At 33.8% G+C, this 26,141-nt stretch overlaps 1 protein-coding gene across 5 annotated transcripts in view; it reads left to right on the top strand.

Annotated features, from left to right (window-relative positions):
• The window catches only part of ANKRD13C (ankyrin repeat domain 13C), an 88,782-nt gene that overhangs the window by 37,124 nt on the left and 25,517 nt on the right, over window positions 1-26,141 (top strand). The window contains exons 4-11 of one of the 5 annotated variants that reach the window (XM_027613640.1): window positions 3,329-3,414; window positions 5,724-5,769; window positions 6,250-6,285; window positions 10,501-10,567; window positions 14,117-14,261; window positions 16,585-16,590; window positions 19,200-19,331; window positions 23,004-23,165. In XM_027613640.1, coding sequence (XP_027469441.1) covers window positions 3,329-3,414; window positions 5,724-5,769; window positions 6,250-6,285; window positions 10,501-10,567; window positions 14,117-14,261; window positions 16,585-16,590; window positions 19,200-19,331; window positions 23,004-23,165 — 680 coding nt within the window. The remainder of the gene's footprint in view (window positions 1-3,328; window positions 3,415-5,723; window positions 5,770-6,249; window positions 6,286-10,500; window positions 10,568-14,116; window positions 14,262-16,584; window positions 16,591-19,199; window positions 19,332-23,003; window positions 23,166-26,141) is intronic. The other 4 variants (XM_027613655.1, XM_027613647.1, XM_027613669.1 and 1 more) reach the window with 4 other exon arrangements.

Genomic DNA, 26,141 nt, shown 5'->3' with positions numbered 1-26,141 from the left:
AAATATATGGATATATTTATAATGGTATTAAATGGGTCTGAAAATTACATTATTTGAAAAATCAGAGATAATCTAATACAATTATTACTGAAATATTATCTAATTAGCAAAATATAATCTGATATTATAAATTATTAGCAAAAACTGTGACCTTTTTATTTTTTGGTCTGATTTCTGCTGATGTTTTTGTGCTACAGAACAGTGAGATGATACTATATTTTTCAGAGGCTATTTAGAATTATTTCACTTGGTGTGGGGTCAGCCTGGTTGGCTTAGTCGGAAACGCATGTAACTCTTGATCTCAGGGTCATTAGTTCGAGCCCCAAGTTGTGTGTAGAGATTACTAAAAATGAACCTTAAAAAAAAAAAGAATTATTTCACTTTAGAGTTAATAAAATTTCAAGATTATGTTGCTTTTCTGCCTTATGATGGTTACGTGGTGAACAGTGATCATCAGCCCAGGTCAATATCAGAGAGGTATCAGTCTGGGATTTAATTAATTTGATGTTAGATTTGTTGAGTTTGAATTATTTATGGTATGTCCACAGAACCATCTCAGTAAAAAGTGGGAAATAATTATTCTGAAGCATAGAAGGAAGTGGAAGGCAGAAAATACAGATTTAAGTGATTCTTGGAGCAGGAGGGATAGTTCCAAAGGTTTTAGGCGCAACTAACTGAATAGTTTAAAAAAAGTACTTTGTTGGGCGCCTGGGTGGCTCAGTCGTTAAGTATCTGCCTTCAGCTCAGGTCATGATTCCAGGGGGCCTGGGTGGCTCAGTCATTAAGCGTCTGCCTTCGGCTCAGGTCATGATCCCAGGGTTCTGGGATTGAGCCCCACATCGGGCTCCCTGCTCAGCGGGCAGCCTGCTTCTCCCTCTACCACTCCCTCTGCTTGTGTTCCTGTTCTCGCTATCTCTCTCTGTCAAATAAATAAATAAAATCTTTAAAAAAAAAGTACTTTGTATGGGAAAAGAAAGAAAGAAAGTTAAATAAGTTGTGGTTTATTGGAGTTCTTCATTTGAGTCTTTGTATGAATTCTAATACCATCCAAATCCTGCAAAGCTAATTTTATCCTTATTATCAGTCATTGTTATGTGTTTCTTAACAGTATGGGAGTACAAATCCTGATTCCACAAAAACATATTGATGATTTTGTATAATTGCATTCTGAATGTTTGTTTCTGTTTCTGTAAGAAAATTTGAGTTGACATTTTTTAATGTAATGTAAATCTCTTTGTCACTATCTTTTTATAAGGTTTGGCCATTCTAATGTAATTGTTATTTACTGCATGTGTTCAATTTCAGTATATGTACCTGGTGAAAAATATGACTTCTGCTTTTCATTAAGATATCTTTTCTATTTATGAATTGAAATCTTTTCATTCCTTACATTCACAGAGGTTTGTTTGAATTTGAAGGCAAATTGCCTTCCTTGAAGGCAAGGAAGATTTATTAAAATACTTGAGCGTATAGTGGAGAAGAATTATAAAAAGAATTCTACTACATTTGGGTAATATAGCTTTGATATTAAGTTAAGTTATAACAAACATGAGGTTAGCCAGATTCATGTAAATTTGAATCTGGAAAGAACTTTAATGATTATCCAGGTCATTAGTTCTCAGACTATTTGGATTTCACAGACCAGAAAAAAATTGTATTTGAGGATTGATGTAGAGTAGCTAACGTTTCATTTTAGCACGTAAAAACTTTAAAAAAGTTAATTACTTTCTTCTGCGAACACCATTTCATTAAAAGAAGACATTTTGAAACCAAAATACCAGAAAGAATAGTCCTTAATTGAAAAAAGTATATAATTTACAAATAAAAAAGAAACCCCAACCTGGTTCCCAATTTTTTCATTTTACTGCATATCACTGGGAACTTGAACAGTTGGGCGCTGAAATGTAGACTTGTATTTGGAAACTATTGACCTAGGTCATAAAGCTAGTTGTAGGACTGTATGATGAGATGAGGTCCCACACCTTGGCTTCTAGGTCTCATCTCAGCCTCTTCTGTTGTTCCAGAAGACCATGAGTAATTTAAATTTGCTCTTTGATTTTTTTACTTTTTGAGATACAGTTATGGTTATGGTTAGAACTGTGGTTCAAAGTAAGAATAGATTCCACTGTTTTTCAGTTTATTCTCTGGGCTTTTCTTAATTTGGCCATTGTACACAAAACAGATCTGGTCCAAGCTTTCACTGCTGTCTTCTTTTTCTTTTTTTACCTTTTGCTTCTTATTCCACATAAGGCTTTAAGTAGTTTATAAGAATGCATATTATAAAATAGTAAAAATAATAGTATTAGTATTTTAATGTATATGAATATATATATATATATATATATACATACACACATAAGTATGTATGTATGTGAAAAATATGTCAGGACTAGGAGGAAGTCAGCATGTAGTGATGTACATATTTTTCCCCCAGTGCATATTTTCTGTCTTCTTATCTTTTGTTGGGCTTATTTCATTTGAGTCTAATATTTTCCCTTATTTCAATAAATGTTAGGGACTGATTTTTGGTAGTCAATTTTAGACCTTTATTCTAATAGGTAAAAATTATATTAATTGCAGGCACAGTAGTAAGCAATTTATATTGAGTCTTTACAGAAATTCCATATAGATTTTACTTTATTTTTACCTGACAAATGAAAAAAAGAAACAAATTTAGGGAAATTAAGTAACTTGTCCATTTACATGTAGCTAGTAATTAGTAAAGCTGTGGTTTGCACTTAGGCAATATGTCTAAATCTCAGTCTGAATATTGAGAAAGCACTATGGAGGGCTTCGGATTTTATTAGATTCAGAAGTTCTTTTCATGGGTAAAAGAGGATTTGTTTTTGTATTTTTTCTGCTATGTGGTGGTCTTTGAGAGGGAGAAAAGAACAGATACACCCAGTAACAATTACAAATAATTACATTTTTATAAAAGTAATATCCAATGGGATTTTTGAGATCTGTCTTTGAGATCTTTTAGATCAGTGTTACAACAGGACATTGAATCATCTGACTGAGATTGGTTAATCTTGGCTCACTCAGGTACATCCTCACTGATAATTAAAAACTTGGAAAACTAGTGTGAATATAAGTTCATGTTGAGATATCTCTTCTCAATTTTCCTTGGAGTTCATAACAGTTTTATTAAACTTATTAACTTATTTATAATGTTTATATCGATATATGTCTTTGTATAATAAACTAGTGGTGTTTTCTAACATGGCAAAAAAGGGGTTTTTTTGTATAAATTTTTTAAATTGAGCTATAATTGACAATCTAGCATGGTGAAATTTATTAAATTTTTTTTTTTTAATTTAAACTTCAGTTATGGCTCTTTTAAGGAAGCTTAAGCAGCAATCCAGGGAAAGTGTTGAAGAAAAACGACCTCGATTATTAAAAGCCCTAAAAGAGGTAGGCCTTATCTCTTTGCCAGTCTTGTACCTAAAGAGTAATTATAAGTTTACTTTTAAGCATTTTTTTTTTCATTTTACTTGTTAATGTTAATGTTAAAATAATACCTTAAAAGTTTGTGGGGTTATTTCAGTGTGCCCAGATATTATTTTTTGGTCCCCTGTAATAACAAACCAATTTGTCAGACAATAAATATTTCAAAAAGTATGTAATCTTATTTCTAATCATCTTATTCTTTTTTTTAAATTTTATTTTATTATGTTATGTTAATCACCATACATTACATCAGTAGTTTTTGATGTAGTGTGCCATGATTCACTGTTTGCGTATAACACCCAGTGCTCCATTCAGTACATGCCCTCTTTAATATCCATCACCAGGCTAACCCATCCCCCCATCACCCTCCCCTCTAGAACCCTCAGTTTGTTTCTCAGAGTGCATAGTCTCCCATGGTTCGTCTGCCCCTCCAATTTTCCCTCCTTCATTTTTCCCTTCCTACTATCTTCTTTTTTTTTTTTTTTTTTAACATACAATGTTTTGTTTCAGAGGTACAGGTCTGTGATTCATCAGTCTTACACAATTCACAGCCCTCACCATAGCACATACCCTCCCCAATGTCTATCACCCAGTCACCCCATCCCTCCCACCCCCTACCACTCCAGCAACCCTCAGTTTGTTTCCTGAGATTAAGAATTCCTCATATTAGTGAGATCACATGATACATGTCTTTCTCTGATTGACTTATTTCGCTTAGCATAATACCCTCTAGTTCCATCCACATCGTTACAAATGGCAAGATTTTTTTTTGATGGCTGCATAATATTCCGCTGTGTATATATATATATATATATATATATATATATATATATATATATGCCACATCTTCTTTATCCATTCGTCTGTTGATGGACATATTGGCTCTTTCCATAGTTTGGCTGTTGTGGACATTGCAGCTATAAATATTGGGGTGCACGTACCCCCTTCAGATCACTACATTTGTATCTTTGGGGTAAATACCCAGTAGTACAATTGCTGGGTCGTACGGTGGCTCTATGTTCAACTTTTTGAGGAACCTCCATACTGTTTTCCAGAGTGGCTGCACCAGTTTGCATTCCCACCAACAGTGTAGGAGGGTTCCCCTTTCTTTGCATCCTCACCAACATCTGTCGTTTCCTGACTCGTTAATTTTAGCATTTTTTAAGTGTAGTCTAATCGCTTGATTATTAAGTCGAGAAATGGTAAAAATCCTGTTTGAATTAAGCAATAATGATAAAACAAAATACCCTGATTATAATAGATAAATTTAGTCCTATGGAAGCACCATTTACTTTGAACTAGGAAAGCAGATAAAGAATTACTGTTTTCAATCAATAAGATAAGAGCTCTAAGAGAAAAGGAGGTAGATCGTAACTAAAGGCAATACTTTTCCTTTGTACTTTGGATTGGAAGATTCCCTAAGAGCTGAAGCCACTATCTGCTCCAGGAACAGCATTTTTTTTATATAACAAAACTCTTTTTGTCTGTCCTACATCATGGTGGTAAGAGCTGGGTGTGCTGACACAGAAAGGAAGAGAGCTTTGTTTTCTCTTATTTTTGTCCAGTGTATTTTTGATGTTTGAAAGAACTGTGGAACATAGACCTATACCTGTCATGTTAACTGTGTCTCCTCTGAAGTATGCTTTTTTGGTTTTATATCTCAAGAGATAAAGTTTTTTTTTAGAATATTTGATCACAGTAGTTTCCTTAACAGTTATAGGCTTTGCTGTCTAGCTTCTAATTTGTGAAATACAAACTTACATCTCTTATGATGCAATTTCATATTTCAGATTTGTTAACACTTTATAGAAAAAAGTTTCTATTTCAGAGTGTCATTTTCTTAGTCCATTATGAGGCTTCACAAATAGTCATTTTGGAAGTTAAATTTTATAACACACCTAAAGTTATTAGGTATTTTTACAGTTATAATTATTATTGTTATTTTGGTTATGCTGAGAAATGAACTATTTATTGATACCAGTTTAAATGCCTGTCAGTTTCAGGTATGTTTCAATGTGGTTAAAATAGCTTTGTAAAATCTACAGTTGGTGCATATTTTCCTTTGTAGATAAGTATAATAATGTGTGCTGTTGTAATGTTTTATTTTAAGTAATTTAACCGTATTTTTTCCCTCCCGTTCCAAAAATTGAAACTACTTTTTCTTGTCTATAGACTTTTAGTGATAATAGATTTTTTTTAAAAAGCAAAATATTCAACAGATATAAGAGCTGTTAAACTAAGGTGCATTCAGTAATTTGTATTTTGTTTCTCAGCTAGGTGACTTTTATCTGGAACTTCACTGGGATTTTCAAAGCTGGGGTAAGAGTGTGCTATGTTTTACTGTAAAATATGTACACATGCACAAATGCCAGTCAAAAATAGCTATTATATTGAAATGTTAGCAAATTTGATACTTGCTGTAAGGAAAATTAAATATATTTCATCACATTGAATGTAATGGTAATAAAGCCAACCTAATTAGTACTTTCAAAAGTCTTATTTTTAAGATTGAAAATTATTTTTTTTTAGCAAAATGAAGGCTTGAATATTGTAATAAATACAAGGAATTCTCAAAGGGAAGAGAATAATTATAGGGTTATTAGATTACTGAATTTAAGGAGGTTCAAATATAATACTTAGATCCCTGAATGACAAGAATTCAGTTAACATTATTTGATTTTGCATATTTTGTCATCTTTCAATCATTTTTGCCACTTTTATTATATACTATATAGCTACTTCTTAACATACTGTTTGGTTGCACACTGTTTCAATTATTTATAAAACCTTAATCCCTAGATATTTTGCAGTCATTTAATGATTTATCTCAACAAGGTAAGTTTCCCTGCTCCCTATTTTAAACCTCAGTCCATTTAGGGAGAAAACCTTCATGTCTAGATAGGAGTTTGATCCTAGTTACCTTTACTAATTAAGCAACTACTAAAACAACTAAATTTGGATTTTTTTTGAAGACTTAAAAACAATGTAGTCTATATATAGGCTTGGATATGATGAGCTTACATGCGTTTTTTAAAGCATCTGAATTAATTTCTGTGATATAAAGATATTTGAATGCTCAGTGATATTTATCCCCAAAATAATCATCAAACTAATCAGATATTGACAACTATAAAAATCACTGTTACTGTTCATGTGGATGCTTTCAAACCCTTTTCAAAGTTTATACAAGTGTTATGCGTGTATATACACACAGATACGTATATGTGTATATATCCTCAGAATTATTTTTTAATGGGTTCATGCCATTATATCATCATGCAGTTTGTCATTTTTGCATAATGTATCATGGGCATCTTTCCATATTAGTTCATGAGGAAGTACTTTATTTTAACAATTACATAATAATGTATAGCATGAACGAATAAGATTTTTGTAGTGTGTTTAATCTCAAATGTAAAGTTTTGATTTCTAATGTAATCAGTTTTTTCCAACATTGTTACAACACTAGCTTGTTAGGTTAGTTTTGGCTCCATCAAAATCACACATGATTTTTTTACTCTGTAGGCCTACCTTGCCTTTATGCTTTATATATCATTGAGTCCAGGTGTTTTAGAACACTGAGAGAAAAAGAGGTTTGTGATATCTTTGTAAAATAAAAAAACTCCAAGTCAGATTGGTGTAAAGCCTAATACTATTTTTTTTACCTATTTTTCTTTTTTTCCATCTGTAAAAACCCCAGGCCTGCTTGGCAATCTTATATTCAAGGTCGTCCCTTGAGTATATTGGCTCTAACTGATTCTCAAGAAATTGTTAGTGGTTTAAATTCTAAAATAGTCAATTTATCTTGCTGAGCAAATGTTTTAAAGTATTTTAAAAGTAACATTTCAATTATATGAAGAAACAAAAATGGATGTAATCACAGCTGAAATTGTACATATATCTGTAGTTATAAACATTATAAATGTTGCATAATCAAATTCATGACATAACCACGTGGTATTTGTTGAAAATATTGCTTCTTTGGGAACTTGACTTTGATGCAGAAAAGTTAGCACATCTGTTTCATTCTTGATAAAGGATTTTACTGATTTCATGTCAAAACTACTAGCACCTAATGGTAGATGCCATGTGTTATTCTAAAAACTAAGCTCATTGACTAGATTTAATTTAGACACTTTGGATTAAAAAAACACAGGATAATCCCTGTTGTTGGATTTGATTAGTAAGCTTTTTTCTAGAGTTAGGCATGTTTCTTTCCATTGTCAAAACCCCTAATACTGGGAAACCTGGCTGGCTCAGTCGGTAGAACATACGACTCTTGATCTCAGGGTTGTGAGTTTAAGTCCCATGATGGGCATTGGAGCCTACTTCAAAAATAAAAAAAAGAAGGAAGAATTTATAAATTCCCTTTGCAAACATAAAATGCTAAATAAACATGACACTTTGTTTAAAAAATGACCCTGATATTAAAAAATTAAAGGGCAACCCAGAAATAAGGGGAAGTTAGGAAATACTGAGACCCAGGATTAGGTTTAATTAGAGGTAGTGGAGCATGCACATTCTTTCTCATAGTGTTATATTTAGTGCTTGGCTGAAAATAGCCTCAGACTTGGTTAATAGCAAGTAAACGAAACTATTCCAGCTTAGGTTTTTAGATACAGAAAAGCTTTAAATTGGAATTAAAAGTACTGGCTCCTATATGATGTGGCAAATCAGATATCTTTCCTGAGCCTCAGTGTCTTCCTTTTTAAATGGGGATAATAACTGCCCCAATTATTGCAAGCTTTTGTTTTGATGTGGATGAAATGAAACTATGTTTTTGAAGGAAGCCCTTTATATCCTTACTGTGAAAGCATTAATTTATAATATCATAATAATCACGACTTCAAATTTAGCTTTGTGTATATAGCACATTCAAACAGAAAAACTAATAGTCTTTTAAAGTTTCTTTATCTCATAATCTACAGAATATCCATTCTGTATTTGAGACTATTATTTGTGTATTGTGGATGGAAAACTTTAGGTTTAGAAACTGTTCTTAAGATCAAGGTGTAAATGACAGCAAAACCAAAATTAAAATATAGAGACTCTTCTTTTTTCAGTTCAGGGAATTATGCTACTTTTGTAGTGGTGTGTTAAACTCTCAGATTATCCTGAGATAACTTAAGATATAGAGAACCTGATTGTTCAGTTTATATGAGGGAGGAAAAAAATCATCACAGAATTGGGAAAATGCAAATTGCTCCATTTTTGGAATGTATTAAAATCTAGAAGAAAGCTTTTTTTTTTGTCTATGATACTCCTTTTTTCCTTTTTATTAGCTTTTGCTTCTCAATCTCTGTATCTCTCTCTTCCTGCATGTCTGATTTTTGATAAGTATTGATATATAATTCTAAATTTTGTTATTGCAGGTTACCATACTACTTCAAAAGATGCAATAAATTAAGTTAAATTAACAAATTAGAGTGCTGTCTTTTAATTATCTTTTTCATGCTCTACTAAATACTTAAGGACAGGAAAACTAGATCTTGATTAAAGAGCATTAAAGAAGTGCTTTGATCATTTATATAAGATAAATGCTGTTACTGCTGTTCTCAACTTCTGTTGTTTCATATAAGGAAAAATTTTTATCAGATAATAGTTACTGAGCCATCAGAAAGAATGAAACCTTGGCATCTTCAACGACGTGGATGGAAAGACAAATACTGTATGATTTCACTCATATGTGGAATTTAAGAAACAAAACAGATGAACATAGGGGAAGGGAAGGAAAAATAAGATGAAAATTGAGAGGGAGGCAAATTATAAGAGATAGTGAACTCTAGGAAAGAAATTGAGGGTTGCTGGAGGGGAGTTGGGTATGGGGAAGGGATAATTCGGTGATGGGCATTAGGGAAGGCACTTGATGTAATGAGCATTGTATATATGCAGCTGATAAATGGACTGAATTCTACCTCTGAAAATAATTTAAAAAAAAAGAAAATGACTTCTTATATTTTTTGACTAGGGTAACTGTTAGTTGATATTCCCTTTGGGCAGTAACTTTTCTTATTTTTGTACAATAAAATGTCTAGAAAACTGTCTTTAATGCTGAAAATCATTTTGGATTATATGACCTCTAAGAATTTAAAAAAGACATTGATATATTAATATACCTTTTATGTTAATTAGGGAATATTGATGCTTTTTAAAAAGTTAACTAAAAAACTAGCCTTTAATTTCTCTGAAGTTTTTGTTTCTTTCTAATCAAGGTTGACTTATCACTCCTTTTTATAACACTGAGTTTTGTAAAATATGCATGTAGTATATCTTATACACACACACATTCTTATATACATATGTATATGTGATGTGATCTTGATTTCAAGTATTTTGGGCTTCACATTTTTTCTTTTTCTTCTTTTGTATGTGGTAGCTTTTTGTAGCCTGTATGCAGATTTATTCATCAGTAGAATAACTTGTATTTCCCAAAACATAGCAGATAATAAATCATAAAAAATTTCAGAATATGCTTGTGTTATGAATGTGGACAACACTGGATGTAGAAATCTGTAGGTAAATGGTGTGATTCCATTTCACAGATTTTGAAACTGAGGTAGAGTGAGTTTAACCAAGGTCACATATTTGGAATTCAAACTCAAATTAGACTATTAGCTCTAAAAATGTTTTTTTTTAATACGCATTACTTTCCTGCTATTTAATGAGGTTATATTTAAAGGATCAGAAAGGATCCAGGTTCATCGGGTTACCCATTCAGGATGGTTTAGTTGTCATAAGGCACTTTTTTCCTCTATAATAATGTACTACAGTATGTACCCAAGAGTGGCACTCTATTGACTCTGCTATTCATGTGTGTGTTTGTGGGTGGGTGGGCAGAGTGGTGAACTATATAGCAATTACAGTTAAATAGTAGATATTTAAAGTTGCTCAGAATTGCTTTAGATATCATTTTTAAGTGGAAAAATACTATTTTAAAGGAAATTATTAAAATTAATAAAATGTTTAAGTTACTCTTTTTCTAATTAAGAAATTTGTAATATCTCAGAACTTTAGGTAGTTATTTTTTATCTTTTCTTTTAAAAAATACAGTGCCTTTACTTTCCCGAATTCTGCCTTCTGATGCATGTAAAATATACAAACAAGGTATCAATATCAGGTAAGGTGATTTGATTTTTTTCTGAGTAACAGAAAATTGAGATATAGAGGAAGCTTTTCTTTCTATATTAATAGGTTACATTTAGATGTATTATTTTATAACTTAAACATGCTATAATATATTCACAATATTTTATCTTATTTGAGACATCCTATAGAGAAGGAACGAAAGATAAAATCTTGACTAAATCAAAGGTATTAATTCTTATTCAACTGCAGACTAGAAGGCAAACAGAGTGAAGATCACAAAGGTCTTAAAATGAGAGGATTTAAGATGATTATCTCTCTGATCCTGACTTTTTAAGGAATAGGGAGACACATAAGGAAGACCCAATTCTTGTCCTTTTTTCTCCATCCCTCTCATATGCCTCCCTCCATTGTCTATCCATGCATCTATCTAATCATCTGTTCCGTCTAGTGAACACTCTAAGGCTAATTTTAATTTAATTTTTGTTTTGTTTTGTTTTAATTTTGTTTTTTTTCTTTTTAAAATTAAGATTGATTTTTGGATCTGATGGGTATTTACTCATTTCAGAATTTTACTTTTATCATTCTTTATATCTTAAACTTTATATTAATATAGGTGTATTTATAAATTATGCATATGTAAGATGTATATAATATTAGTGAATATGCCACCTTTTATATGTATATTAGTGTATTTATAAATTATATATATATCAATAATTTTATAAATCTATATCTCCCCATATCTCCAGGATATTAATTTGGACATGTAAGGGTCTAGAACTGGAAATATCTTGAGATGATTTCGTAAAATCTCTTTGTTTTATAGATGAGAAAATTTAGAGAGGTAAAGTGATTTTTGTAAGAGCATATTGTGAATTAATGGCTGGGCCAGGACCTCTGATTTCCTGTTTGTTCTCACCATGTCACAAAGCGGAAATTTTAGAAAGTCAGCTCTGAGATTTATTATGAGTTATGTTGAGTTATAGTGAAGAGGTAATCTTTAGTTGAAAGTAAGTTCTAGGGTAATTGTTCTCAAGCAGTAGAATTTGATTAAGGTAGAAGTTTCTGGTTTTTGTTTTTAAAAAATAACCTCTTCACATGTTTCTAATTATGGAAGTGCTTATGTATATTAAATTCATGGTTAGATTCATTATAGAAACCTTGCAAAATACAGAAAAATATAGAAGAAAAACTAGGAAAGGATTTGATAATGATGTAGATTTATTTCTGCAGCCTATTAACATTATATTATGATTTCATAAAAAATTATTCATCAATTTAACAACGTTTAGGTGCTTGCCAAGGGTAGTGGATAACTTGGGAGAATATTATTATTTTCCGTATCTACTTTAAAAAAAAGGTTAGTTTTAGTTCTGTTTGAGTCTTAGGTTTAGGAAAAGAAGAAGCTTCTTTTAAAAAATTATTTCACATTTATATATGACTTTTAAAAGTAAATGATATGAATATTACATAATAAATATAGATAATAAAACCACAAAATGGTTAAAATAGAGACTATAAGAATAAGAACCTGAGGGAGAATAATTGTGTCCGAGAATATAGAGTAAGGGGAAGCTACTGTAATTTAGCAAGACACTCAGACCTGGGACTTACAAGCAGCTGAGGATAGAGGAGAAATGTGATAGGTTCTAAAGCTCTCGTTACCAAAGTTTACCAGATTAATGGAGAGGCTAGGTTTTAGGATGTATGGCAAAGGGTTTTTTTGCATAGATGAGAAGAATCTAATGAAAAAAAAAATCCATTAACATTAAATAACTTTCAAGTGTAAATATCATGAGACAATTAGTTTTTTTAAAACATCACTTCAAATGAAACTGATTTTTAAAATATGTTCAAAGAAATCTTTAAAGTTTACTTTTATTTCATGACAGCCATGTGATCATTTAAAATATCTTCTCTGGTGTCAAGGAGAAATGAATAGTTTAGTGGAAATGGAGACAGGAGGAGATTGTTCTGTTTCATTCCCTCTTTTATGTGGGGTGTGGAGTTCCCTGGTAGCTGAAGCTTGAAGTCCAAATAGACCACTTACATAAAATGATCTGTTCCTTTTTGATACTATCAGTAGCCTACATCTTACAGAGCGTAGGGGATGAGCCTCTTTTGCTGGCATTATTTTCTCTTATTCCACATATACAGGTTTAGTAGTACAGGCACTGGTAGTACAGTAGCAGACCCCTGGAGGTGGACCAGGAGTTAGAATTCAGCTATAAAGCAGCAGGCAGGATTCACCCCTACAGGAGTTGGTGACTTGCTTTTTTTAGGGCTTCTTGATTTCATTCTGTGGGGGTGTATACATTTTATATGGCTCAGAAAGGAGGCCCTTGTACATAAGGTAACCTTACTTCCCTGTTTGCTCTTGGTTCCTCCCTGTTGTCCTGGCAAAATTTTAATGGTATTACCTTCACTTTTAAAAGGTACTAGTTTTGTTGATAAATTGTATGTAACCCCAGTTATTCTTTTGATGCAGCATATAAAATATATTCCAGTTCTCAGATTTTTCTATGTAGGGAAACCAAGAATGCTCATTTCCTTTGCCTAGTCTGGGATGAGAATTGAATAACTTAATGAAGTAATGAATTCTTAAAAACTCAGTAGCTAGGGTTTGTGGTCAGCAGCTCTTAACAGCTGTGTTAACCCATTTTTTAAATTAAGTACTGTGTTTTGAGCAGCCAGTAAGAGAGATCCTAATGTGATCTCCTGTAAAGCCTAGTGAAAGATTGAAGCACTTTGGGGTGCTTGTGAAGTTTTCCATTCTACTATGTCCCTAGATTCAGCAAGCAGTGGTTTTGGAATTTAGTTGAGACCAATCCACTGGGCTAGACCATGCCAGGCCTTGGTTACCAAAGAGTACCTTAAACACACAAGTGTGTGAGTCCATGAATCTTTGGCACATGAATGATCCATAAAGTTTTTAGGCTATGGAGATGATGGGAAAGAGACTGCTAATCTGAACCTGGGAAGTCAAACAGAAGGGACAAGAATTTGGAGTAAGTTAAATGATTTATCTAGTTGAAGGATGAAGCAAGGTTTGGTATCTGTTGGCTAGGCCTAAGGCATAGATGTAGATCAAAAGAGCAAGACTGGACACACAGTCTTTCACCTGAGAATGTGGTCCATCCATTGCTGTATCCTCCTTATATACTCTGCTGAGCTAGCAACATGGTCTTACTGGGATCAAAGAATGTTAGACAAGTCTGGTTTCCTTTAATGCCCTGCACAGTTGAAGTAACTTTTATGGAGTCACTGCAGCAAGAGCAATGGTAGGGAACCAAAGTATAGTTAGGGAAATATTTGAACAATGTGGAAACAATCTTTTCCTTGTTGGATTAATTAAGTATATATTCAGGAAATGAAATATAGGAAAAGTGGAATATACATTTAAATATTCTTTCAGTATTTTTAAATAAAATACTTTAGCTTTTACTATAAGTTTGACTTTGAAATATGGTGTTAGCATCTTGGTTTGAATTTAGAAGCAACAAATCTTGTTAAGTATTTAATTGTGGAGTTTTATCAAAATTTTATTTGTCAGGATTTCTTATCTACCCATCTTTCACAGGCTTGACACTACTCTCATAGACTTTACTGACATGAAGTGCCAGCGAGGGGATTTAAGCTTCATTTTCAATGGGGATGCGGCACCCTCTGAATCTTTTGTAGTATTAGACAATGAACAAAAAGTTTATCAGCGAATACACCATGAGGTGAGCATGTCGTCTTATCAGTATTTCTCTAAATGGTTTTTTAAAAAATGTCTATGTATGTAACCAAGCCTCAGTGTAATTGTTTGAAAAGGCATAAAGTATAGGTGAGCTGGTTCATTCCCAGTGCTTTCATTTCTTTACTTCCAGCTTTAAGTTGTTGTTGTTGTTGTTGTTGTTGTTTTAATATTCTGGTCTTTATCCTGAGCATTCCATTTAGACCGTTTGCTCATAATTCACTGATGATCTCCTAGTTAACTCCAACTTCTTTTAGTTCTCATTTGTAATTCTGATTTGTTGAACTGTGCTGGCCCTTTTACCATTTATTATTTTGCTGCCTTAGCTTCTTTTAATGTTGGCTGACCATCTCCATCTCCTTAATAGCAACATCTCTTTTGGCTGTCTGTACTCTTTTTTTGTACTCTTTTACTGTCCTTAACTCTTTGGCTACTTTTCTCTATCTTTTCCCTCTTAGAATACAAAAGTATCTTCCTTCTGTCACATCATATCTCCCTGTTGGTATTGCCTCTACAGCCACCATTGAAAAATCATTTATCCTTTGTTCCATGAATGTCCCTTTCCCTGCTATAAACCAAAGAAAAAGTTTTCCCTGTATCTGTATATCATTGATAGCCTTAGAAATGTTTTTAAATCAACATTTTATTTTGCCACTGTTGCTTTTCTTTTTTCTTCTCTTCATTCCCTTCCCTTCCCTTTCCTCTTCCCTCTTCCCTCCCCTCCCCTCCCCTCCCCTTCCTTCTTCCCTCCCCTCCCCTGCCTCCCCTCCCTCCCTTCCCCTTCCCTCCCCTTCCCTCCCCTCCCCTCCCCTCTTCTCTTCTCTTCTCTTCTCTCCTCTTCTCTTCTCTTCTGTCCTGGTGCCCAACACGGGGCTTGAGCTCATGACCATGAGATTGAGACCTGAGCTGAGATCGAGATGCTTAACTGAATCACCCAGGCACCCTGCTTTTCTTTTGTTTTTATTTTTCATCACTTCATTTCCCTACATAGTCATTCACCACATCCTGTGGCTCATTCCTTAATATCTCTCAGTTTAGAACTTCCTACTACCATGCCTATTGATGAGACCTTAATTATGTTCTATGTGTACTATTAAATAGTTTCCTAACTGGCAGTGAGCAGTGAAGATTTAGATTAGAAGAGGGGAAGCAAAAGAAGGTATTCCTTGGGGAGGAAACAGGATGAATAAAGTCAGGGAAGTACAAATGAGAATGGTCTGTTTGAGAGACAGAAAAGAGATCTGACTGTGGTGAAGGTTTCTGTTATTGAGCGTGGGAATGTGGTTTATGGAAGGCTTTAAAAGTCAGATAAGATAACAGGATCTTCTGTAGTTGGCAACAGAGAATCATAGATTCTTAAATAAGGTAATGATTTGATCCACAAGTAATTTAAGTGCTTCACAGCTTTTCTCATTAAATCTTTAAAATAATCTGTCAGAGCAAATAGTTTTGTTACCTCCATTTTACAGATTAGAAAATTGAGGCTTATGGATGTTAAATGCCATCTCCAAGATCACACAACTAGTATGTAAGATGGACTGGGAAAAGGGAGAGATTAGAGGCAGGGAACTTTATAGTTCTAAAGTGGAGAAGTGATAAGGCTCTTGACTAGGCTGGTACAATGAATACCTAAAGAAACTATGACTTACATTTCCAAGAATGAGAGATTGTGATTTGCTAATAGTTTGAGTGTAGTGAATTAAGAATTAGAAAGATTTAAGGCTAAATGTAGTGCTTCTGCCTTGGAGAGTGGAATGATGGTGGTGCCAATGTTAGAAGATCTGGAAATGTATAGGTTTGGGCTTTTAGATGATGTTAGTTTTGAGTCATTTGCTAAAATCAGTGTACTTGCTTCAACCCTGTCTTTATCAGACTTCTTGGTCTATTATTGGTAACTCAGTTCTTAAAATTTCCATTTCCTTAGGATTTGACTTTGGTCAATTGTTCTTTTCCCTTCTCTTCTTATCCTTCTTTGCCTGTTCCTTTTTCTCTGCCATCTCTTGAATATTGATGTACCCTCAATGTGGTTCTCATTTTTACAAACTGTCAGAATAATCTCTTCCATTTCTACATCTCGAACTACCTACTATAGGTTGATGATTCACAAGTATATATTTCTATCCTAGATAGATCTCTGAATGGAGACCTATATACTTAAGTTCCTAATGGATATCATGTTTGTCTCCCAGGTACCTCAGAATTCAGCTCATCTAAAACTTAATTCTTTTTTTTCCCCCTCCAAACTCCAAACCTTCCCTCTCTCCCATTGCCCTTCCTTTGGTGAATGACATCATCCTCTATTGAGCCAGAAAACTGTGAGTTATTTTTGAAATATTTTCTTGTATTCCATGTTTCCTAATTAGAGGACAGGTGTGGTCCTTTCTGTCTCCCTAATGCCTTATAATTATCTCTTTATAATCTTACCATTTCTGCCACAATTCAGATGTTCATAATCTCTCAACTGGACTGTTGTGAAAGTCTCATAAATGATCATCCTGGTCCCCTTCTTGTCTGCTTCTAAGTTATCCCACATATCAGAGATAGACTGAACATTGAAAGGAAATTCATGAAACCTGCCTTCCTTAAAGATACTTTAAAAGATCCCTATTTCCTAAAGAATGAAATCCAGATTCCTTAACATTATGTGGAACCTTCTGTGACCTGGCTTTTGCTCACTTTTCCAGCCTGTTTTCACCTTACTTTGTGAGATACCCTCATACTGAGCTCTTTACAGTTTTTCAGATGTACCATGCTATTTAGTGCTTCACTCCTTTGTTCACATTGTTTCTACTTCCTGGAATGCTCTTCTTGCACTTCCATACTTCTGGGGCACCTACTTAGTGTTACTTCCTCCTTTGCCAGGTGACCATTATTTTGTTTATGCTCCCGCTAAATCTGGTACTATAGAGCTTCTAATGCTATATTCATTTATATGGCTTTCTTCCTCTGCTCCCCGTAGTTCCTTTAGTTGTGTTTTCTGGTACCTAATATAGCATATCAGTACATTCCAGGCTAGAGTTTGGCAAACTCTTTCTGTAAAGGCAGAAATAGTAAATATTTTAGGTATTTAGATATATTTTTGGGCTAGATGGTCTCTGTCACAACTACTCAGCTCTGCTTTTAGTAATAAAAATAGGTATAGACAGTATTTAAATGAATGAGTGTGGCTTTACTCTAATAAAATTTTATTTATAAACACAGGTGGTATACTGGATTTGGCCTACTGGCCATAGTTTGCCAGCCTTTATTCTAAACTCTCAGATAATTTATTAAATAATTTGACCTCTTGCATATTAAAGACAACAGGATAGCTAACTAGACAACAAGTGAGCTAGAAGCATGGTATTGAAATAGAAGCCAGAGATTAAGGCTACTAGTGTAAGTATTAGCTAATGTTAAAGTATCAGTGAGATCACCAAAGGATTGGTATTTAACATATATGTGTGTGTATTTAATGCCTAAAAAATTATAGAAAAGGTAGATTTTGAACATTAATCCTCAAGGCAGGGAATAGTTGTTGTTTATCCTAATATACATACATAAATAATAACTTCAATAAATGTTTGTGGAATAAATGTAATTAACAATTGATCTTTTTCAATGACGTGGTTAGGAGATGGTCAGTCTATGATTTATAGAAGACTTCTGTTCCAAAAGTTTATTTGAAAAGAGGATTTTTGAAACTTAAGGCAAATTTTTTCATAAACAGTGTTGTATATAGTATTGTTCCATGAAATCCGATTTATAGTATATTTGAAACTAATGCTTAACAGTTCTATACCTATGCCAGCCAAAGTTTTTCTTTAGAAAATTGTGTTCAGAATTAGTTTGGTTACCGGGACTACATTTTCACCTCTTATAGCTTTAGCATTAATGTCAAGATTTTTCATTCTTCACTTGTAAGGGTGAAGGAAATGGCACTGTCCCAATCCCAAGGTATTACTGTTTTTTTCTGTAGACTCATAGATTCATAAATGGACTATATCTGGGTATGGGCCTCTTGGGAAGCTAGAAATCAGGAGGTATGGGAAATAGAGCCTCTAGTCATCCTAAAACCCTATGGACAATTCTTATTCCCCAGTCACCTCTCTAGTTTCTGCCTTTTTTCTCCTTTTTTTTCCCCTTGGGACCCTGTTGTCCTAAGTGTCAGAGATTCTCTTCTTGGCCTATTATAGAATAGAACCTCATTTTATACCTACTCATTCACCCTTCTGTGCCTGCTCATTTAGTCTTCTGTCCCTGAACCAAGCACAAACCTTTTTTTTTTCCTCATTTAAAAAAAAAAATTATATACCAGCAGTGGGGAATATGGAGAGGATAAACCTGAGACAAGACTAATTATTAAGTTTTGAAACCATGGGTTGATATTTTTGGATTCCCTATCTTTCTAATAAGGAATATAGATAGGGTCTCTTTTCTTCCTTCTCTCCTCTCCTTCCCTCCCTTTCTCCTTCCCTTCCTTTCACAAACAGCTATTGGGAAAGAAAGGCTCAAATGATAGTGATGGGTCTTTGGAGGAAGAAGAATTAAAGTAAGATTGATCTATATTTAAAGAAAACTTTGTTTTGTCTCAGACCTCCCAACTTAATTCTTAATCTTTTAAAATTGCTCTACATACTCTATATTGCTGTAATCGGTAATCCAGTATTGCTTCCATGACCTATCTCTAACAATGTAAGAGTACTATATTTCATGTGCCTTGTATTTATAGATTTATAATTAGTCATAATACTAACTCATTTAGAGATATGGAGTTAAAACTTCTGTAATTGGTTTTTAAAATAAGTAGCACTTCACATTTTTTAGAATCTGTCCTTTTTGGTTTTTGAAATCTGTAATATTTTAATTGTTGATATTTTCATATGTAGTATGAATAACCTTTGAAAACCTAGATTCTTGTATTTAACTTTTATCCCCACTGTAGGAATCAGAGATGGAAACGGAAGAAGAGGTTGACATTTTAATGAGTAGTGACATTTACTCTGCAACTTTATCAACCAAATCAATTTCTTTCACGCGTGCCCAAACAGGATGGCTCTTTCGGGAAGATAAAACAGTATGTATAAATCTTGATTTTTCAACTTGAAAAATTGTTCAAAATTGTTGCCAAGATAATGTGGTGGAAATGCAGGAAGAAGTAGCTTACTGAATTGTCTTCCAGTGGTTTATTCCCTCCTCCTGAATCCAGATAGGGAATTATAATGGTTGTTTACAGAGTTGGAAGATATTCTTACAGAAGCCAGGAGAGAAAGTTTAGCTCATTTGAATTTTGTTGAGAAAGATTCTTGCTGTCACCTGCTTTGTTATTTACAGGGAACAGTGTCTTCACATGGTTCCATTACATTTCTAATGCTTTTATTCCTTAAGACCACAAAGAGGAATACACTTTTGAATTCGTTTCCCTGGATCTTTTTTTTCTTTCTACTTTTAGCCTTCTAAACTATTTACTCACTCAATATCCGTTTCTCAGTATCCCTTATATATGACTAAAATAAGCTCACATTCCTAAAAAAAAAAATTAAATAAACTTTCGTTTCTATAACACTGTCATTAAATTAAATTTCCATGGATGTTCCCTCATTAGTGAATTGTAAATTCTTTCCATAATTCCTATTTCATCTGTCAGTAAGAGGTTATATAAGACTATTCAAAATATATTTTATAATTTTTAATTAGACATAAGAAGCATTTTATAAAGTTTTAAATAAAATTAAGAATAAGTCATCACATGGGGCGCCTGGGTGGCTCAGTCATTAAGCGTCTGCCTTCAGCTCAGGTCATGATCCCAGGGTCCTGGGATTGAGCCCCTCGTCGGGCTCCCTGCTCCATGGGAGGCCTGCTTCTCCCTCTCCCGCTCTCCCTGCTTGTGTTCCCTCTCTTGCTATTTCTCTGTCAAATAAGTAAATAAAATCTTTAAAAAAAAAAAAGAAGAAGTCATCACAGAGGTGACTGGCTGGCTCTGTCAGTGGAGCATGCAACTCTTGATCTCGGGCTTGTGAGTTCGAGTCCCACATTGGGTGTAGAGATTACTTAAAAATAAAATCTTAAAAAAAAAAGAAGAAGAAATCATCACATAGGTGAGGGCCAAGATTTACTGCTTTTAACAATTAGGTTTTAAAAATTATGTTTTATTACACAATAGAAATGAATATATTCTTACTGGAAAAACAAAAACAAGTTGTATTGGGGTTCTCTGAGGGGGAAAATCAGTACGAGATCTCTCTTTCTGTATCTCTGTATATCTACATGTAGATACATGTATATCTATATATAAAGATATGGACATAGAGAAGGAGGGAGGGGTGTGGGAGAGATTGAATTTATTTAAAGGAATTGGCTTATATGAATATAGGTGCTGGCCAGTCTGAAATCTTTAGAGCAGTCTACCAGTTTGGAAATTGAGGGAAGAGTTAATGTGGTCTTGAGTATAAAATCTGTAGCCTGGAATCTCAGGCAGGGTTTCTATGTTGCAGCCTTGAGGCAGAATTGCTTTTCCTTTGGGAAATTTGAGTCTTTGCCCTAAGACCTGCATTTGTTGGATGAAGCCTACCCACATTATGGAGCGTAATCTGCTTTATTCCAAATCTACTGATTTAACTGTTAATTACATCTAAAAAAATACCTCCACAGCAACATCTAGGCAGGTGTTAGACAAGACAGCTAGGCACCATAGTCTAGCCAGGTTGACACAAAATTAGCCACCACACAACCTTATAAATAAACCTGAAAAGTACCCCATTATTACTACTCAACCCCCAAAGTACTTTGTAGAGGATTATGCAGAGAATAAAAAAAGATCTAGAGGATATACAAATGCATAATCCTCTACAAAGTATTATGTAACTTTAGTTGTTGATATTTATTTATTTTTTCTAGTGTTACATTGTGTCTCTTGTTCTGCAGCTTCCCCCCCCCCCACTCTTTAGTATGTTTAGAAAGTTTTTTTCTTATCAGTAGTACCACTTAATTCTTTTTAGCAACTGCATAGTATTCCATAGGATGGATATATTGTAGTTTATTTATCTAGTCTCTTATTTGTAGACATTTTGAAGAATGACACAAATTTGTGTCCAGTTTTCTACTATTACAAATGACGTTGAGTTTACCATCCATTTACATGCCCTTGGATTGTCTGTTACAGATAACAAAAAATGGAATGGCTGGATTATGAAGAATATATACTTAAAATTTTTATTGATATTGGATTTACTTTTAATAAATGCTTTTTCATTATAAGATTTCAAAAACTGAGAATTATCTCCTGAGTATTTCTCAACCACAGATAAATTCTATTAGATGTAGGCTATCAACTTTATTTTCTAAGCCTATCTGGCAACAAATAGTATTATAGGATTCCCAGTTGTGAGCTCCCACTCTGCAATCCATTTGTTGGCTTGAAGTCTTACTTGTTTGTACTCTGTTCTTCTGGACAGCATTAGAAGGATCACCTCAAGAGAAGATAAAAATTGAAGCTGCTATTCATCTAGTGCTACCGCTAAGCAGCTCAAAGCTCTTGAACAGAGTCTAGGTGATCTTCTTAAATCTTTGACAGGTAAGGAGGGAGTCAGTAATACTTATGGTTCCCATTTTGTAGATAGAAACAGGTGCAGAATGCTTTACTTTTTGGTGACTGGTAACAAGGCCACCAGAAGCAAGGTGGACATGGAAACAACTCTACGTAGTTTTGGAATGCCAGAAAACAGTAAAATAGAGACCAAGTGATCTGCATGCAGGTAGAAATGGGAAGCTTGTTTTCAGTAAGTTACTGATCATGGTTTTTGTAGTAAGGTGTTTGAAACTGACAACCCATGGGTCAGAAAAAGGTGAAGGTTAATGTTGAAGGAGGTCTTAATTGAAAGGAAATAACAACGCTTTCCTTGATATCATTTATATCACTTAAGTTTCCTTATCCCGAATCCATAATGTAAACACTTAATTGTAATTGTATTGGTGAGCAAGACTATTCTGTCGTTCTCTTTTCTTTATTGAAAGCAGCAAGCGGGGCACCTGGGTGGCTCAGTCATTAAGCGTCTGCCTTCAGCTCAGGTCATGATCCCAGGGTCCTGGGATCGAGCCCCGCATTGGGCTCCCTGCTCGGCGGGAGACCTGCTTCTCCCTCTCCCACTCCCCCTGCTTGTGTTCCCTCTCTTGCTGTGTCTCTCTGTCAAATAAATAAAAAATCTTAAAAAAAAAAAAAAAAACGGCAAACAACTGTAACTTGAAGATAGATCTTATTAGAGAATAGAGTATTGGAGCAGGTAATTAATTCTAGTTGTGCTAGAGATTCCTATGTGAATTAGAATATTCCTTTTTATTCCACTTTTTTTTCTATCTATAAAATGGGAACAGCAGTTATCCCTGACCCTTCCTTGTTACTCACGATGTTTGACTATCAGCTAAATAAAGTTTTCAGATAGCTTTGTGCTACTTGGGAGTAGATTCTAAAGGAATACTATTTGGTATTTTTATTTAGATTTAATTCATTTGTGTGTTTTAAATTTTCTTTTACAAATGTGAAATGTGTAATTTATTTTTCAATTTAGTAGAATGTGTAAGATAATTTGATAAGCTCAGTTACCAAAGGACATTTATTTTCACCTAAATGTTAACATGTTTATGGAAAAACATATATTACTTTGAAACTTTATTTTTAATCTAAGATAAAGTTAATTTATTATTTTGAAATATTTGAATATTTTATTATTTTGATTATTTAATTTCGTTTTAGGAAAGAGTAGGAAACTTTTTGGCAGACTTTTATCTGGTGAATGGACTTGTTTTAGAATCAAGAAAAAGAAGAGAACATCTTAGTGAAGAAGATATTCTTCGAAATAAGGCCATTATGGAGAGTTTGAGTAAAGGTGGAAACATAATGGAACAGAATTTTGAGGTATAATATTTACTTCTAATTTATAACGTTCTAAGGAGAGAGAGGGTAGACTTCATTCCTGGCACTCATTAAGTTTATATAAGTACACTAAATACACTTATAGATTTTTTTTTTAATTTATTTTATTTTTTATTTTATTTTTTTTACTATACATCACCTTTTATTTTGCTTTGATAGGGTCTTTGGTGATTTTTTGTGAATGTATTCTTGGTCTTTGAGACTTCATTAATAGATTAAAATCATTTTATAAGTATGAAATCCAGTGTTAATTTTTAATCTGTAATCCAGTGTTAATTTTTAATTTGTGTCCCTTTGCATATCTTCTTTTTCCTACTTCACCAACTGAAATCTTGTGTTGCTTTGAAGGCCCAGCTAAAGATTTACCTCCACTATGAAGTCATTTCTAATCTCTATCTTCCCATAAGTTTTATTTAGGATGTGTATATTGAGAGTGTGCTATATGTAAAGAATTGTGTGACAGTAGGGAAATTGGAGGGAAAGTTAGGAAATACAAAGGTATATGAGACATCATTGCCTCTGTAATCTTATTCCCTAATAAGATGAATTGGATGGGGTCTTAAATTTATTTTTTATTTTGAAAATTTTAGATTTACAAAAAAGTACAAAGAAAATAGTACAAAGAATTCCTCAATACTCTTCATCAAGATTCCCCAAATGTTAACATTTAACTACAGTTGTATAGCAGTGTTTTTCAAATTGAAGGTGGCATAGGGACCCCTTAGTAGGTTATGAAATTAATTTAGTGGGCTTTGACCACCCTTTTTAAAAGAGAAAAAAATTAGGGGCGCCTGGGTGGCTCAGTTGGTTAAGCGACTGCCTTCAGCTCGGGTCGTGATCCCAGGGTCCTGGGATCGAGCCCCGCATCGGGCTCCCTGCTCGGCGGGAGGCCTGCTTCTCCCTCTCCCACTCCACCTGCTTGTGTCCCCTCTCTCACTGTCTCTCTCTCTCTCTCTCTCTGTCAATTAAATAAGTAAAATCTTAAAAAAAAAAGAGAGAAAAAAATTAGAACCTAAATAAAGATGTTAGAGTAAAACCAGAACACATGACATGTAGTGTGAGTCATTACTTTATGCAATAATAGTTTCAGGGATGTATGTGTTGTATAAATACGCATATATGTGAGTGCTGGTTTGAAGTGTCAAGTGTGAGTCAACAGTAGTAAAAAGAGTAAAGGTTACTATGGGGAGGCTTGAATCCCTTGAATGTTTAGTTTCTCCTATGGTATTGTGCCAGATTATGTTTAGGGATAGATAAACTTTGCAGAACAGTACGCCAGGTTCCAGCTAATTCATGGTAATGCTGTACGTGCCAGAAAAATATTTCAGTGTTTCAAAAATTCCTGTGTTTAGTGAATCAGCTATAGTGTAGTTAAATAAGTACAGGATATAAAATGTCTAAGACTCCTCATTAAATGTTGAAGTTGTGATTATGCCAGTGTAGTGTGAGCCTGTCCCCTCCTTCCAGATCCTCTTTGTACAGCTTTTTCTTTTGTCCATGGGATAGAGCCTCACAGGACTTCATTTTCTGGAAGTCTTCTGGTATTTACTGATCTCTTGATCAGTAGGAGATATAGGACATGATATACTCAGGAAATAGAAATGCAGATGAACTGAGAGAGGGAATGCTGAGCTCAGTCTTTGACAAAGCTGCTGCCCTCTCCCATTATTAACCAGACAAAAGCCCATTTCTTTGGACTTGTATTGTGATTTAAATTTTATTGGACTTGTTTTTTAAAAAATGATTTTGTTGTGGTGGGAGTTATTGCTACCTTTGTTTAAGTTTGGCAATAAACTATTTTAGGATGAATGTATAGAAACAAAACTTTATAGAACAGAGTTTCGTGGGCCATTTGCCATTTGTCTTCAGTTGTCTGATTTATCTACATTTAAGCTAACAGTACACAACATGATTTTCTTTAGGGCAGAGATTATAACCTGATGCACCTGAATTGTTAAAGGGGCCTTTAAATGGCATTTTAATCAGCAGTAGTTTTGAACTTTGAACTTAAAACATAGTTTAATTCCAAATGGGTATATAATGGAGCAAAATAATATGAAATAAATTAACTAATTAAGCTTTTCACTTCTCAGAAATCAAAGGAAACATTTCCTGTGTGAAGCATAGCCCCTTGAACTGTATAGTTCTTGATGAATATTTAAAATCAACTCATCGATTTCTACAAAAGATAAAAACCTTGGTGGGATTTTGATTAGAAGGATGTTGAATATATAGATCAATCAATTTTTACATAAAGGTCTGCTTTATTTTTCTGAATTCAACCTTTTATTTTGAGATAATTATAGGTTCACATACATAGTTGTAAGAAGTAATATGGAGAGATTCTATATACACCTCACACAGTTTCCTCAAATGGTAACATCTTGCAAAACAGTAATATAGTATCATAACCAGGGTATTTGCATTTATAGTCAAGATATAGAACATGTCCATCACCACAAGATTTCTCCTATTCCCCTTGTATAGGCACACCTTTTGCCTTTTTGTGCCTTCCCTGTCCTTTATCCCTGGCAACCATTAATCTGTTTCTCCATTTTTAAAATTTTGTCATTTCAAGAGTATTGTATAGAACCTTTTGAGATTGGCTTTTTCCGCCCCCTTCCCCCAGCTTAATTCCCTGGTAATTTTTCCCAGTTGTAAATCAATAGTTTGTTGCTTTTACTGCTGAGTAGTAGTCCATGGTCTGAATGTACCATAGTTTGCTTAACTATTACCTGTTGAAGGACATTTGGGTTGTTCCTAGGTTTTGGCCATTATGAATAAAGCTGCCATAAACATTCACATATAGGTTTTTGTGTGAACATAATAAGTCTTTATTTCTCTGAGATAAATGCTGTCTTTGGGAATGCGTGAAGCTGGCTGCTTGTGTGTGCGCTTGAGGGGTAAATGGGCAAAGGGATCCTTGGGGAGTAGGCTGTAGGACCCTGTGTGCCCCAC

The sequence above is a fragment of the Zalophus californianus genome, chromosome 4, assembly GCF_009762305.2.
Source record: "Zalophus californianus isolate mZalCal1 chromosome 4, mZalCal1.pri.v2, whole genome shotgun sequence".
NCBI classification, from domain to species: Eukaryota; Metazoa; Chordata; class Mammalia; order Carnivora; family Otariidae; genus Zalophus; species Zalophus californianus.
The sequence above is the reverse complement of the archived record's forward strand: the minus strand, read 5'-3'. Positions and strand labels throughout refer to the sequence as shown.